Here is a 17,873-nt window from a genome sequence, read left to right as displayed (position 1 = left end):
ATTTCTAGTTTCTAACTCCTCTTTTCACATTTTATTAGGTTTTTAGTTCAGTGAATCATGATTTGATTAATCATTATGGTTACTTGGTAACACGTAGAGTTCATGTGCGGATCCTTTAGATGACTATGCCATCCTACCTGATGTCCATATTACATGTGTGACCTTCAAACTGGGTTAGGTTCCACCATTTGATCAAGAGGAGTTTAAATCTCAGGCATTTTATCAAGCAATTTGAATGCAGTCACATGTTAATATCTTTCGATTGGGATTTAATATGTGTTGAGGTTTATGACAGTCCACTTTTTTTATGATCATTAAAACCTATTGATCATATCTCTATCTCCCCACCACCTCTTAGATAGCATGGGATCACCGAGTTTGGCCATGGCATTCACTCAATATTCATGGAGTTCAGACATTCTGTCAAATAGTCCTATGCTTTATTTCATCTTTAGGACGATATCAGGTTTTTAGAGGGCATCTATTTTTCAAAAATGTGTAATAATACTATGATTTCCAATGAATTATTCCTCATTTTCACCCATCATGACCCATTTCTCTTTTAATGGCTTTTTAATCAATGATTCTTCTTTTTGGTTCAAAGCATTATGTCTAGTCCATGACTCCATATTTATACCTAATGTTGTGGATTGGAGGTGGCTGTAACTGGGAGTTGTGTCTTCAGAGCACCATTCTCATCTATGATTAACATGACTTGTATATATACTACCCTTTTGAAGTAGGTATGTACCTTGGATGTGATGTACCCATTCTTGGAGATGATTCAGGTTTTTGTAAAAGAAAAATGAACGTAACAATTGAGATATTTCCTTGAACTGAAGAAATGCCAATAAGAGGCTCCATGTGAATTGAAACTTGGATGAATCATGATATGAACTTGAGTCTTCATATATGCAAGTCTAAGTCTTGAACTGGTGAACTTGCCATTTGAAAATAAACTTGAAATATGAACCATACATCATGAACTACACTTCTGAATTCTAATCCTTGAAATTTGAATCCTAAATTTGTTTCATCCTTTGGGGCATCTAAAACTCTAAATCTGCATCTTAGGTTTGAAATAATACTTTTGCGTTTGAAAGATTTGATATTTGAACTTTGGATTTCAAACCCTTAAAACTAAAACTCTAATTTTGAACCTCGAAGCATGTGACCCTTTGAACTTGAACTTGAACTTGAATCTCGTGGTTCAAGTTCAAGTTCAACACAACCCTAGAATATTGATTCTTCATATATCAAACTCTACAAATGAATTGTTAGTAATAAAATCCACAAGAAGTTGAAACAATTTCTCTACAGGACCAATTTGCAAAGTCTAAAATCTCAGGTGCAAAAAGCATGTTCACAATAGGAACAATATTCTTCAATTTTTTTGATATAATACTCGTAACCATTACTAGATTTGAGAAATTTTATCTTTTTACCAATCTCATTCTCAACCAAGCATTTCCATTTCTTAAAAGTTATAAATAAATTAGTTTGTTGTCTAAGGAAATAAACCCATACTTTTCTAGTTATATCATCAATGAATGTATCATAATAATGAAAGCCACCAAGTGAAAATATCTGAGCTGGTCCCCATACATCTATATGCACAAGCTCTAATTCCTGATTTTTGTTTCCCTTCACACCCTTCACAAAACTCACTCTCTTTTATTTTGCATACACAAAACTTTCACAAATACCCACATTGACATATTTTAGACTTGGTAAAACTTTCTTTGAGTGGAGTAATTTTATAACTTTCTCACTCATATACCCAAGTCTTTTGTGCCATAGTGTTGCATTAGAATCTACAATAGCTATTTTTTCTTCTCGCTCAACTACAACAATTGTTCATGAAAATTCATTTTTCTTTAAAAAAATTAAAGTAGAAGGAACAATATGACCTGTAAAAAGATATAAGGTGCCTACTTTCACACCTTTTTCTACTACAAGGGAACCTTTTGAAACTTTCCTACTTTTATCATTAAAAGTAACTACAAAACAATCATCACCAAGTTACCCTACTAAAATTAAATTCCTACTCAGCCTTATAACATGTCTTACCTCATGTAGTAGCCAATGATTCCCATTTAGCAACTTAATCTTAACCTTTCCCTTTACAACAAGCTAACATGGTTCATTTAACTATTCAATTATGATTAGCACCATATTTCATATTTCTTTATTTCTTCGCTTTTCCTTCCAATGGCTTACCCTCACCTACCATCACTTTCACTCAATTGTGAGACTCTCACTCAATCGTGAGACCTTCATATAGAGGATAGTTGGGCTGAAAAAATGATGACAATTTGGCTCTGATACCACTTGATAGGATTAACACAGATATAAATAAAAATTACATGCCAATATAACCAATATTAGAAAATAATAAATCACATAGAAGAGAACACAAGACACAAGGATTTAATGTGGTTCACCCAATCTTTGGGCTACATCTACCAATAGCAAGTCTAATATTATTATTATCTAGTGATTATAACCTGTAATCCATTATAGCTCAATACCACTGCAAGAACATAAATCTCATCATACATTATGAACTCCCTATCCCTAAGCTATTTTATACAATCTTTTTCCCCCTTGACTCCATCTTGGGGGCACTACCCCTAAACCCCTATAGATATAATCTAGTGGGAAACTACGCTAAATAAACCTTTGAGTTTGATTAAACTCCACATCACAAAAAACTATCTCTCTCAAGAGATATTATTCTACATGCATTCAAACTTGACTTTGAAATCACTAATAATTTTGTGGAATACAAAGCATTGCTATTGGAAATTGAAGAAATAAAGAGAATGGAGATCAAAATTCTAAGAGCTTAAGGAGATGTAGAGTTGGTGGTCAAAAAATTAAAGAACATCTTCGCTATGAAAAATGAAGTATTGAGGAACTATAGAAATAGGGCATGTGATGAGTTGGAAGGAATAGATGCATTTTAGATTGAGGCAATGCCAAGAGAGTTTAATGCCAGGGCATGTGCATTGGCTATTATGGCATCCTTAATGATACCTCATCTTGACTTTTGCGAAGATCTTTATACTATCAAGCTAATATACCATCCTAATGTGAATGATAGTCTAATTCTTTGAAGGTGTTTGAAGATGAAACTCATATAAACACCTTCTTCTAGGGAATTGATAAATTTGGGCTCATCTTCTTCAAAGGATTAAATTCAGAATGTTAAGAGTTTTTCCGAGATTCTTGTGACAAAGGAGATGATTGGATTATTCAATTAAGAGTAAATCATCTTCCATAGGGTCTAGTAGTATTGGAGACACTTTTTGAGAGAAGGGACCATTATGTTGGTGAAACTACAGAGAAGGTGAGTTAATCTAGCAAGTGTGAGAAAATCAACATTGGCATTGAAGATAATCCAGAAATGATAAATTTGGTCCATTTTTATAGTTCAATAGAAAAATAAAAATTCTCTAAGTTGCTAAAAGAATACAAATATGTGTTTGCTTGGCCTTATTAGGACCAAAAATATTCTAGATAGAGTCAGTTCAAACATCAGATTCTATTGAAACCTAGAGCAACCCATTTAAGGCAAAAATTAAGAAACTACAATCTGAAGGTGGCAGAAGCAAGTTTTAGGGAAATGGATAAAATTTTGAAAGCCTGAATAATATAATTGATCCATCAATCCATGCGGGTTGCCAAAAAAGTACCAATTTGCAAGAAGAATGGATAAATCAAGATTTATGTCAATTTGAGGAATCTAAACCAATAAAGCTTAAAAGATAACTTTGCTTCGTCAAATATGGATCACATCTTACAAATGGTTTCATGTTTTTAAATGATGTCCATGTTGGATGACTTTTCTGCATATGACCCAATTAGTGTGGCTCCAAAAGACTAACACAAAATAACTTTCACAACCCCACGGGGCACCTTTGCATACAATGAGATGCCTTTTGGTCTCTTAAATACAGGCACTACTTTTTAACATGTGATGAATTCATCCTTTGAGCACTTGTTGAATAGGATATCTGCTACAGGTACATTACGATCCAATGTGGCAAGCAGCAGACTGGTAATGTAAGAGCCCATTGACGTCACGAGCTCTCCGTTGTGATAGAGAATAAACCTCTGCGGCACCTCGCACTGCTTCTTCATTCGCCACGAGGCAGAGACAACCAAAGAGTTCATGCTGTGCCATGGGTTTCCATAATCGTAGAAGCTGTCTGCTATGAAGATGAGCCCTCCAACAAGGCTCGAATTGGGCGGCAGGTAATTGGGCCACGCGAATGCATAGGAATTCAGACTGCCTTTTCTATTGTTTCTTCCCTTGAGGCACAAGATTTTTCCATTTGATCCCTCCGAAGGGATAAAGGAATGATCCGGATTCCGGAGGCCGGATTGAGTAGTAAGACGTTGTGGCGATGACCAATGATCAGGATGTCATGGATTCGTATGATATCATTACAATCGCTGTGCGGAGAAGACTCATTTTCTGAAGGCAAAGAGACACAAATACAAAGAAATATTACTGCCTTGCACAAATGCATTACATAAGGCTTTTATTTATAGAGGGTATGAGAACTTTCTACACACAACACATTTTACACTATATTACATATATTAAAAACGTGGGTGGCTGGAATGGCAGAGTGTCTGCTATGTAATTTATTAAGGACGGTGCTGGACGGCAGAGTTGTGTCTGCTGGAACAGCAGAGTGGCTGGCTGGACGGCTTCTTTTAATGACAAAAGTTAAGTACCGACTACCGCCAACACTCCCCCTTAATTTTTGTCATTAACAAATTTTGCATCAATAATACCCAATTTCTCTGGCAAATATTCAAAGTTATTCTTTGGTAATGGTCTAGTGAATATATCTGCCAATTGATCTTCAGATTTGCAGAACTCAAGGTAGATTTCTCCATTGTTGACCAATTCTCTGATGAAGTGGTATCTTGTATCAATATGTTTGCTCCTCTTATGAAATACATGATTTTTAGATAATGCTATTGTTGATTTGTTATTACAAAGAATTGGTGTTGGTTCCTCCTAATGATGGTGAAGATCAAGCAAAATTCGACGCATCCATACTGTATGAATTCCATATCCCATTGTTCCTGTAATATATCTCAATATCCTTTTTCCAACTTGCCAATGAGAATTTTGTGGTGATTCCATGAACCTTGAGATTAAAATGACACTATACATGATGTCTGGCCTTGTAGTTGTCATATACATTAAACTTCCAACAAGTCTTTTAAACATAGTTGGATCAACATTTGAGCCCTTTTCTTCCTTGCTAAGTTTTCTTCCTATTGCAATTGGAGTTGACACTGGATTGCAATTCATCATTTTAAATCTCTTTAAAACATCCTTTATATACTTGGATTGACAAATGAAGATACCTTTGTCACATTGAATAACTTCAATACCTAAGAAATATCTCATCAACCCCAAATCTGTCATTTCAAATTCTTTCATCATTTCTGACTTGAACATGTCTACTGATAGATTTCCAGTGAATATTAAGTCATCAACATACAAGCATACAATCAAAATCTGACCTTCCTTATTAGTCTTAACATATAACGTGGGCTCATTGTTACTTCTATTGAATTGATTACTTATCATGTATGAATCAATCCTCTTATACCAAGCCCTAGGAGCTTGTTTCAAACCATAAAGTGCCTTGTTTAGTTTATATACCTTGTTTTCATGCCCACTAACCTCATAACCAGGTGGTTGTTTAATATATACCTCTTCATCAAGAAAACCTTTCAAAAAAGCTGATTTTACATCCATTTGATACACTTTCCAATCATTTTGTGCTACTATTGCTAAAATAGTTCGAACTGTGTCAAGTCTAGCAACTGGAAAAAATGTTTCATTATAATCAACTCCATATTGTTGTGAAAAACCTTTAGCAACTAGTCTTGCCTTGTGCTTAACAATTTCACCTTTTTCATCAAATTTAGTTTTGTAAACCCATTTGACTCCTATACATTCTTTTCCTTTTGGTAAATCCATTAATTCCCATGTGTTATTTCTTTCAATAGAGTCAATTTCTTCATCCATTGCCTTGATCCATTTATCTTCTTTAATTACTTCATCAAAATACAATGGATCACAAGAAAATAAAGCAAAATTTGAGTAAATATCTACATTCTCTTCTTCTTGACCATATATTTCTTTTAAGCTTCTTGTCTTCTTACCTTTGTAACCTAGTGTTGAGAATGTTGAATCAGATTTATCACTTACATTTGAACTTGGAGGTGAGGCATCTTGCACAAAGTTCCTTGGTGGAGTGTTGGGTGTTGATTGAGTCCCATGTTCCTTTAATTCATCATCACCTTGTAATATTGGTGCTCCTCTTGTGACTTGTTTGTTATCATTTTCATGCCATGAATCTTCTTCTTCAAATTTAACATCCCTACTAATGATCAATTTCTTTGAAACGGGATTATACAATCTATAAGCCTTTGATTCTTCACTATAGCCAATAAAGATGCATTTTTCACTTTTACCATCCAATTTCTTTCTCAATTCATATGGAACTAATGAATAAGCAACACAACCAAAAACTCTAAAATGGGATACTGTATGTTTCTTACCATTCCATGCTTCTTGTGGAATTGTGTTCTTAACACTCTTTGTAGGACTCTTGTTCAAAATGTATACAACACATGCTACTGCTTCTGCCCAAAACTCATTGGATAGATTTTTGGCCTTCAACATACTCCTTGCCATTTCCATTATGGTTCTATTCTTCCTTTCTGCTACACCATTTTTTTGTGGTGTGTACCTTGTGGTAAACTACTTCTTAATTCCATGAAATTTGCAAAATTGTAAAAAATCATTAGAACTGAATTCACCACCTCTATCAGATTGCAATACCTTGATGTAGTGACCACTTTGTTTTTCAACCAAATTTTTGAAATCCTTGAACTTTTCAAAAGCTTCACTTTTTTTTTTGAGAAAGTATATCCAAATCTTCCTACTAAAATCATCAATAAATGTTAGGAAATATATACTTCCTCCTAAAGATGGAGTTTGCATAGGTCCACATATATCAGTGTGAACTAATTCCAATGGTGTTCTTGCTCTATATGAACCTCCTACTAGGAAGCTTTCTCTATGTTGTTTTTCCAAAATACAACTTTCACATGAACTTGGTGGTTTCAATATTTGAGGCAATCCTTTCACCGTATTCTTCTTTTGTAATAAGCTTAAAGCATCAAAATGAAGATGACCATACCTCAAATGCCATAGCCACGACTGATCTGAGTATACTGTCTTGAAACTAACTTCTTTTCCTCCTTGAATGCAATGAATCTGAAGGGGGAACATTCGATTTTGTGTCATGTTGACCCTTGCAATTAACTTGCCACTAGGATTTCTATCCAAGATTGTGCAAACATCATTATCAAAAGAAACTTTGTAACCTTTTTGTACTAGTTGACCAACACTCATGAGATTGTGTTTTAATCCAGGCACAAAATACACATCAGGAATATATCTTTTTCCTCCATTTTTTGTCAAGACATTTATAACATCTTTTCCCATTACAGAGACTTTACTACCATTTCTTAGCTTTACTTCAGATTTTACAGAATCATCCAAGCTAGCAAACAAATCTTTATTTCCAGTCATATGGTTACTACATCCACTATCTAAGAACCATATATCACTAGAGCTTTCTTGAGCAACATTACAAGTCATAAATAAACTTCCTAAATTGTTATCAGATACATCTGAGTAATTAGCACCATTCTTTTCAATATCCTCTTGTTTCTTTCTACATTCACTTGCAATATGACCAAATCTCTTACAATAATGACACTGAATTTGAGATTTATCAAACCTTAATGATGGGTGTTGGAATGAACTTCTGCCATGTCCTCTATTAGAACTCTGAATGGATTGATTTGTTCTCTCTTCTTGATTTGGACTTCCACGTCCATCTATGCTTCTACCTCTTCCTCTTCCTTTGTAGTTTGATCTTCCTCTTCCTCTTCCTCTGCCAAAAGATACCTGCGATCTAAATGCATTCTCCAAAGAAGAATTGTTATTTTTGTTCATTCTTGATTCATGAGATAAAAGTGAGCCCATCAATTCATCAATAGATAGTGTTGTCAAATCTTTAGATTCTTCAATGGCAACAACAATGGCATCAAATTTTCTAGGCAAACAACGAAGTATCTTTTCAACAACTTTTTGATCTATCAAATCATCACCATATGATCTAATTTGATTAACCACATTCATTACTTGATTTAGAAATTGATCAACTGAGTCTGAATCTTTCATACACAAATTTTCAAAATCATGCCTTAAAGTTTGCAATTTAGCAATCTTAACTTTTGATGTCCCTTGATATGCTGTTTCTAAAATATCCCATGCAATTTTAGACTTTTTAGCAACACAAACCTTAGGAAAAATTGATTCATCTAAAGATTGTTGAATTAGAAACAACGCTTTAGCATCCTTTTTCTTGTTATCTTGTAATTTATCCTTTTCATCTTGTGTTAATGTAGACTCATCTTGTGGTTCAATAAAACCCTTTTCAATAAGATTCCATATGCCTTGAGAACAAAAAAATGTCTTCATTTTTATAGCCCAAAATTCATAATTTTTACCAAAAAATATTGGAATTTGTGGTTGAGCTATACTACTTCTTGAAGCCATATTAATACACAGTTATAACTGCACCTTACAATTTTAAACTTTGCTTTACAAAGCAAATCCACCAAACAAGTCTAAGCCAATGACATATAGCTTAAACAAACAACATTATAATGCTTATTTTCCCCTTTTAACAATTTTTTTTTTTAGCATTAGACTTCACTCCAAGAAATCAGCTCATACCTTTTTCAAACATTAAACTGGGATCTTTTCTTCTCTCAATCTTGGCAGCCACTAGTCTCCAACTTTAGAAGCTGATAATTATCTGCAATCAAGAAAACATTAGAAGCTTCATTCACTACTACAACAGTTATACACATCAACACATAATTATTTTGCTCCTAGGCCCAGCTCTTCATGCTCTGATACCAATTTGAAGGCAAAGAGAGACAAATACACAGAAATAACACTGATTTTATTGCCTTACTGCCTTGCACAAATGCATTACATAAGGCCTCTATTTATAGAGGGTATGAGAACTTTCTACACACAACACATTTTACACTATATTACATATATTAAAAACGTGGGTGGCTGGAACGACAAAGTGTCTGCTATGTAATTTATTAAGGACGGTGCTGGATGGCAGAGTTGTGTCTGCTGGAACGACAAAGTGGCTGGTTGGACGGCTGCTTTTAATGACAAAAGTTAACTACCGACTACCACCAACATTTTCGATATGGCGACGAGCGATAAAGGAAGGTATATTGCTGTAATTTATGGCGATTATCGGCATCGGGTTGTCATGGATCCAGTGTGGCAATGACTGATGATGTTGTTGATAATAGTTATGTTGATGGGTAAAGGAAGCCAGATATGAAGTTTTTTGCTGTATGTTATGGTGAAATGAATCATTGGAGATCAGTGAAATGACATTCTGTTACAATGAATAATGATGAGAAATCTTATGTCGCTATAGGTTTTGGCGGTAAGGAGCTAGGTGATCGATCGAAGTAGTATCTTGTTATCTCGACAAAATGAAATTTACAAAGGTGGCGAGGCAGTGAAAGGTTCATTTTGCATCTTCATAGGATCAAGGTTGTAGTTAAGTTTTATGATCGTGAAGCTGCATAGGGATGTTAAATAGCATTTCGCTTGATCGTCGCGGTCGATAAAAGAGAGCAGTAAGCAGTTGCGACAAAGCGATCTAGAGTTAAAAAAAGTGTTCGCATTCTCGCGGGTCAACATGATTAATGAAGAATCAGGGTTGCGAAGTGGTGAAAGCAATATAATGTTAGTTTCGACTTATCATATTGCAACATGATGTGTCCTGTCAAATTTTGAAGACCAAATCTTGATCGTTGAGCTGACAGCAGAAAAATGTACATTGACAGATATTTTTTGAAATTGAAGTAATGACTAGTAATATCAATAAATAAGGGATGTCGTGAATGTTAACCTGTGCCAGAAGGATTAAGCATTTCGGGAATCACAGAAGCCATGAAGGAGTCCAGCTGCCAAGGTCAGACTGTTACCAAACTAATTGGTACCATGCTATCAGGGTTTCAAGGTTTTTCTTTCTTCTCTTATCATCTCTCTGATGTATGATTATGCAACAGGTAACTATTAATATTCTAGTGCTCTAAAAATGTAATAATGATTGTAACTAGCCAAGAACCTGAGGGGAGGGCCTATTTATGTAACTTTTTGAGAAGTTAAATGAGATCAACAATTTATCCTATTATTCTTCCTCCATAGCAGAGTCTATTGAGTGAGACTTGAAGGGTTACAAGGAGGGATTTAATGATGTTTGGTTATCATTTTTCTTGTCATTGTCTCTTGTTTGTTGAGCTAACATGCATGTAGGCTAGTCTTTCTGGAATTGTAGCACAAGTACTTGTGAAGCTACTAGTATTTGGGCTAATTAGAGCATTAGTGTAGTGTTGGTAGGAAGGGTAGTCAGAGTGCAATCTTTCATAGGTATTTCTTCTCTTTTCTAGAGCTGCATAACATTCTACATTTGTAATGTGAAGTTAGGATTAAAGTGTGGTGGGAATTTTCCACTAGGCAACCTTGACTTGTTAGAGAGCCACTTAGGGCCATGGATGTTCTTCTTCCATTACAACCCCTTGCATCCCATAGTCTTAGATGCATTTAGGAGTAGGAGTAGACTTAGTTTTAGACCTAAAACCTCGCCTAGGTTGCTTATGTCTATGAGCATCCTAGTCAACCTCTTCTACTCTCAGGTTAAGAACATACCCCTAGTTACCCTTTTGATCTCATAAAGACATAATTCAAAGTATATCTCACACATAGGGGAGCTATACCTTTCAATTTAGGGATTAGTGACATAGGAGTGAACTAATCCAATCTGTTAGAGATAGCTTGTTTCTCATCACCTTGGGCATAAGGAGTAAGTGTAAAACCAAATCAAGGTCAGGGACAATTTGTTTACTAACACTTTGTATTTAGTATTTGTAATTAGATGGATATAACTTATATCTTTGACATTAAGGAAATAAATGTGAACAATATCAGGAAATACCCTTTTAAATCCATGGAAGATGATTTAGAGGGAAATTTTCCACAAAATCCTAATGAATCTCGTCATGTAGAAGATACTACCTGCATACATACATTCAAGTGTGAGTCTATTGGAAATACATACATTCTTAATTAGTTGACAACTATGATCGTCCATTAAAGCCCAAATTCTAGCAATTGGGATATCTAAACTTGATTTGTTCTAAAATCTTAAGTACATGAGATATTCATATTCTTTAGCAAGGCCATACATAGAAGGGATCAATGGCTCTACTCTCTTTTGTTGGGAATTCTTTTCCCATTGGATTTTCTACTTTTCCTAACTTCATGAAAGTGTTCTCTACATCCAAAATAGCTATTTCAGCCCTCAAAGGTAATGTTGAATAGGTAGATTTTTTAACAGTCACTCATAATTGGTTTAAGTCATATGGTTCATTGTAGATAGTAGTTGTGATTATAGTTAGCAAAACTCATTCTTCTTTGTATGATAAATTAAGTTATATTATTTTAAGTTAGCTATTCATATGAATGATATGTTTGTCTCTTTACTTAATTTTGTGTTTTCAAATATTTTAGCATTTTCCTAATTCCATGTGCAATACAAATCGTCTATCAAGAATAGTTTTGCCAATTTTGACACAAGAATTAGTTGATGAAAAATCTAAATATTCTTGCCACTACCCTCACAACTTCTAGAACCTTTCCTCCTTTGCCATCCCTACCACTTAGTCACATTCTAGATAAGTGCACTCAAGCTGGAGTAGTACTGGGATGGGTGACCTCCCGGGAAGTCCTAGTGCTTCACCCCTGTGAGAATCACCTAGATTCAATGAGTGCTAAGTGTTCCATTTATTCTCATGAGAGATGGATTCATGTTGAATCACTACTCATGAAAAATGGGTCAATGAGTTTGACTCAAAAAATCACACAGTTAAATCATGATAGCAATATCACAGCTACTTCAATTGTTTAACTACCTAACTAAATGGTTCTCTCATCAATATCACATCTTTCATTCTCACAATCACATGATGAGCTTATTTAAATGAAGCCAATTCTATTATTTATCTTTTTGTATGTTTTTAAATGTTTCATAATTTTTAGACATTATATACCTATTTAAACTCTTCAAACATAAAGTTATATTTATCATTTCTTTAGAGCTTTATATCTATTATTTCTTTGGGATTTGTAATGTTATTCTTTTACATTGCAAATGATAAATTGAACACATATTAATTAGGATATTTCTTATGCCTAAAACAGTGTATTGTGGTCATCCTTAAACATAACACACTAAGAAAAAAATTAAGCTTGGAAAAATAAATCAATTTTGACTATTTAACACTGTTAGCCTAAGAATTAAACCTTAGTGTGTGATGTTTAAATCTTCTGCTGCATCACATCAGTTTGAGAGGTATTTGAATTTGTCTTCTAAATCTACATTATTTCATGGAAGTAACAACTGGTAATACAGAGAGTTGGATAACTTTGTAAACCTTTGTGCGCTGCAGATGTTTAATAACATATTGAATGAAAGTAAATTACAAAGAATGAATGAGAGCTACCAAAAGCCTTGGTCTTATCATTTGTGAGAACAAGTTTCACATTACTACCATCAGAAATGTCTACGTGCAGGGGCAGGAGCTCGGTTTGGGAGTCTCAAGAGAGGTCCTATTCTGAAATTTGAGGAGCGTCTGAGCAGTCCACTGTGCCAAAAACGTCTCGTTGTGTCCGACCTGGCGATCTTTGTGAAAGAGAAAGCAGTGGATCCGTCCCTCTTGGGGATTGGGGCACTCGGGGCCTTGGGAATCTCTGTAAGTCCCCTCGTGTTTCATCCCCGTCCAGTCTGCAAACCAGTGATAAATGAACTGCCCCACGCCCGCCCCTTCCAACCAACCCTTTGGAAACATCTCCATCACGCTGCTGCCCTTCTCCATGAACATCATATTTGTCAGCTGCGCTCCGTGAGCGGTTGCCAATATGTCAGTCCTGCTCATGGCCTCCACCTGAACACAAATCCAACCTTTTTTAGTTGTAGAAAATGACACAAGTCACGAAAAGTAAATTAAAAAGTTAGGCCCGAAATCTCAACCCTAAATTAGGTTCAATACCTGTTCACAAAAGCTCATATTGACGATCCTAACAAGGCGAAACCTGCAGCCGGGGACCTTGTTGCATTCCCGTTCAATCACCGAGGCCACCAAAGATTCATTCTTAAAGGACCTTGCACCTGTTCGTGCAACTAGCGTGACGTTTATGGTTCGAATCCCATCTACGATCCGCTGGCTTTCGGGAATGCCGCAGAACTTTCTTGCCTTGCAACGGACCATGTCGAACATCTCGATTTTTCTCTCCACCGACATCCCCCCGAATGCTCTGCGGTACACCACGGCCTTCTCGAAACACACGGGCTCATCGCTCAAATCTGCTACAGGTACATTACGATCCAATGCTGCAAGCAGTAGACTGGTAATGTAAGAGCCCATTGAAGTCACGAGCTCTCCGTTGTGATAGAGAATAAACCTCTGCGGCACCTCGCACTGCTTCTTCATTCGCCACGAGGCAGAGACAACCAAAGAGTTCATGCTGTGCCACGGGTTTCCATAATCGTAGAAGCTGTCTGCTATGAAGGTGAGCCCTCCAACAAGGCTCGAATTGGGCGGCAGGTAATTGGGCCACGCGAATGCATAGGAATTCAGACTGCCGTTTCTATTGTTTCTTCCCTTGAGGCACAAGATTTTTCCATTAGACCCCTCCGAAGGGAAAAAGGAATGATCCGGATTCCCGTCCTCTGATTTCTCCCGCACTGTGCTCATGAACCAGGTCCGATCATTTTCCACAGAGGACGCCATATTTGGGTCTTTTAACGGTAGAAACTCAACGGACAGTCGCAGGCGGTCCCCCAGAATGTCCATTTCTCGCTTTTGACCTCCAATCTCTTTCCTTCTCTCTTCACCGCACTTTTCCAACGCCGCAGCAGAGTCATTGCTGGGGATTAAAACGACTTCCTTCTTTCGAAGCTCCAGGGCCTCTTCAAGGCAAGCAACATTCGAGGCTCCCACCTCCAATTTATCATGACTAACACTGGGGAAACATTTGGCGGCGTTCTGAATCCTCCCGCGAAGGATACTTAGCTCGCCCGCCAAACGATTGTTCTCTAGTTTTAGAGACGAGCTCATCTGCAACAAGTTTAATCTCTGTACATCCGCATTGCTCCCGTTGTTTCTGATTTTTACTGAGAACGCATAGGAGCTCCTTTCGAATACCAGAAACTGCCTGACAATCGTGACCGCTAGAATGAAAATTACGACGTTAAGGGCAAAGCATTTGGAGTTCTTGGCAATGCTCCTTTTCTGCCTCATGTCGGCTGATTCCATGGTCTCTGTGTTCATAGTTTTGCAGTCGAAGGGGTTGCTATAAATTTCAACTGGAATAAACCAGCAGAGCCCGCACGCAGTGGCCCGTGATACATGAGTCGTCTATGCTTTTTCCCGGATGCTCTGCCTACAATCGCTCAATTTGATCTCAACTACCTTATGTAGCTGACGAACGTGAATAGGAAGTTTCTCAGATCCCCAGAAGATAAATGTAGTATTAGCAGTCATGGCGGAGCATTTTGCTCTGCATGTTCGCATGAGAGGAAGTGAATTTTCTGGATATATTTAAACTTTTTCAATTGACCAGGAGCTGTCAAAAATTCTATATATAGCCACGGGCACAAAGATAAACGTGATAAGAATTTAATTGTACATGTATAAAGTATATAACTAAATGCAATGTAACATGTATACAAATAACGGACAAAAGTTAGATCATGTGATGACTTTCTAACTAAATAGAAGCGGTAAAAGTCAACTTAGATTAAAATCTTATTATGAAGAGAATAAATATTTTAATTATATTAGAAATTATAAATAACTAGCAGTTGTGCGTTTATGTATGCTCAACAATTAGCTGATAGGAGTCATTTGTCCACATGAATGTCAAAATAAGAGAATTTCTGCTACTATGGAGAGGAAGAGGTAGCAATGTAATCTGAAATATTGACTGCTATCATCTAAAACTGATATAAGATATTGAGTTTAAATATTAAGAGACAAAATATCAGGTAGAAATGAGGCAATTTAGCACAATGTTAGAGTGAACACAACTATCTTGCCAGATTAATAACTTAAAACATACAAGAGAAGAAAGGATAATGTTATTAAGTGACATGCATTTCTATAATTTCATTTTTACTTTACATTAATTCAAATTTAATTTATTCTTATGAAGTGGAAATAGAGGTAGGAAACCCATGTGAATAATGTGATGTGATATCAATTCCTAGAACACAATTTCTTCTCCTTCTTACCCATTCCTTTGTTGCCCTTGTGCTTTACTTCTATTTTAGGTATTTGGTTGGGATATTACAAGATTAATTTACCCTAGTTATTCCTTCCTCTTAAACTTCTTAAACTTCTTGTACTACCCTCTTCTTCCATGTTAGTGTTTGGTTGAAAAAGTAAGGATTTTGTTGTTAGAAAAATTAATTTCTTTTGAAGAAATAAATATAAGAACTTGAAGTTTGATAGAAGATAATTAATTACTTAGAATAAAAATTAAAAAATATATCATATTAAAAAAACAAAAGTAATAAATATTTGTTAAACATTTCAGAAATTATGTTAAAAAACATAATAATAATTTAAGATTTTATTAATATTAATATTAAATATAAAATCAATAATAAATATGTTTTAGATTGAATTAATTGAAATGCAAAAAAAATCTGAATTCATTACAGTTAACTATTTTTCTATTATTATTATTCCTTATATTTGAAAAAAGAAAATTATTTTATATTAATATTTTATGTTGTCTTTGTTTGAAATAATTAATAATATTGTTTACCTTAATTCTGTTCACTCTGTTTTCTTAGACAACCAACACACTTTGCTCAGGTTCTAAAATAAAAACCACAAAAGTTGTCACACACAAAAAAGCCTTAGAGATATTTCTCTGGACATCGGTTTGGCAATAATACTCTTTTGAGATGTTCGCTGCAAACATTCCCTTTCTATTTGCATACCATTGAACCTAATATTGAAAAATTGACTGTTCTTAATTGTTTCAAATCTAAATAGAAATAAAAGTCCAATCAAGAACATGCAATTAACATTGTAAAAAATATATAACTATTTAACTAAATCTAATTAACTTAAAAACTGGATATAAATAATTAATAAAACCTAAAAAAGAAAGCTTAACTAAAAGAAGGTAATATGTAATTAAATTTACTAAATCATTTAAGACAAAAACTAAGATACCTAAATATTAAATCCTTTTTAAACTTCAACATGAAATTGTGAATTTTATCATTCGAAACACTGCATTTCAGATAGCATTTTTCTTATGAGTGGAAACGACTTCCTTCCTTATTACATCATGATCTTCGGAGTTTATCACAGTTTCTTTTCACAGTGAAAATACATTTCTTTTATAGCATTAAATAGTAATTTTTACATTTCATTTTTAGCATTAGATCATGAATTTTTTACTATCAAATGGTGTAACTTCAAATTTGTTTCGTATATAAAAAATACAAAGGCACACAATAAAAACTAACATTTTTGCTAAGAAATCAAAAATTGCTAAAAGATTAATGATATCAATTTGCTGATTAAAATTCATTGTACCTAAAATTTTATAAACAGTTAAATTCATATGATACCCACAAAGTGAAATTATGCAGAAACAATTAATTTTGTACAATACTTATAGTTATTAGGAGCCTTTTCTTCTCTAGTGGCAGTGGTGGGCAGGTAAAACCCATTGTTGATTGCACTGCCGAGTGTGTTCACAAGTACTCTGTCAAACTTTTAGATAATGCTTTATCGTGGAAACATACCATTTAATATTTTTGAATTCAAAACTGCTTAGGAATCTCTCCAACCAATTTTCCAATGCATCTTCATCTTTCAAAATGAAAGTCACAGATTGCTTGCACTCCAAAGAAAACATAATCTACAAAAAGAGTTTCCAATGAAAATCTGGTGGCTTTTACAGCTTCATTCCTTTTTGTCACTGCAACTTAACACATGTTATAGAAACATCGGACAAATTAAACATAATCTACAAAAAGAGTTTCCAATGAAAATCTGGTGGCTTTTATAGCTCCATTCCTTTCAGTCACTGCATAACTTAACACATTTTATAGAAACATTGGACAAATTAGAAAGTTGCCTATATGAAAGAAGGTGTTCTTAAAAATAGGTTTTTATTCATCATTGAAAAAGAAAAAGAAATCTTGAAAAATTAAAAAAGTGATAAGTCTTATAATATTTCCGTCAAAAATTAATTAAAAAATCTAAAAATCGATGAGTCTTACAATATTTCTTTTGAAATAGCAATTTTTGGGAGCAAACCTCCCACAATAAGCCTATCAGCTTAATAATATTTTATTAAGATAACTAACTATGAGTTGATTTAACTGTATAGTTTGAAGTGTCCATAGCATTGTTCTTTTTGAAGATTCTGGAATTTGATTATCCTTAAGCTCAAAATTATCTTTCTATGTCTATTGCATTATTTTCTTTTGTGTATATTTATCATGCATATTTTTAACTCCTTCACTTTCTTTTATCGAATTCAATTTCATTTTTCTTGTTATTGTCTCTAGGAAATGAGCAGCTGAATGAATTCCAAAAATCTTGTTACACCTTATTGCATGAGG

The 17,873-nt window shown here is 34.7% G+C and overlaps 1 protein-coding gene across 1 annotated transcript; it reads right to left on the bottom strand.

Moving 5' to 3' along the window:
• Window positions 1–12,783: 12,783 nt before the first annotated feature.
• On the bottom strand, window positions 12,784–14,535 carry LOC149532369 (uncharacterized). The gene is made up of 2 exons (XM_089805702.1): window positions 13,270–14,535; window positions 12,784–13,164 (listed from the first exon to the last, which is right to left on the bottom strand). Exons 1-2 carry the CDS (start codon window positions 14,533–14,535, stop codon window positions 12,784–12,786), a joined length of 1,647 nt encoding a protein of 548 aa, XP_089661828.1.
• Between the last annotated feature and the right edge of the window lie 3,338 nt (window positions 14,536–17,873).

This window comes from Cupressus sempervirens, chromosome 10 (genome assembly GCF_028749045.1).
Source record: "Cupressus sempervirens isolate cs-2001-9-10 chromosome 10, ASM2874904v1, whole genome shotgun sequence".
NCBI classification, from domain to species: Eukaryota; Viridiplantae; Streptophyta; class Pinopsida; order Cupressales; family Cupressaceae; genus Cupressus; species Cupressus sempervirens.
Note: the sequence above shows the minus strand (reverse complement) of the source record. Positions and strands in the feature narration are given on the sequence as shown.

Excerpts from the sequence above, each read along its gene's own strand:
- LOC149532369 (XM_089805702.1), bottom strand. The coding sequence starts at position 14,535 with ATGGAATCAGCCGACATGAGGCAGAAAAGGAGCATTGCCAAGAACTCC. Across the intron at positions 13,165-13,269 it reads ATATGAGCTTTTGTGAACAG|GTGGAGGCCATGAGCAGGAC; the intron begins GTATTGAACCTA and ends ATTTGTGTTCAG.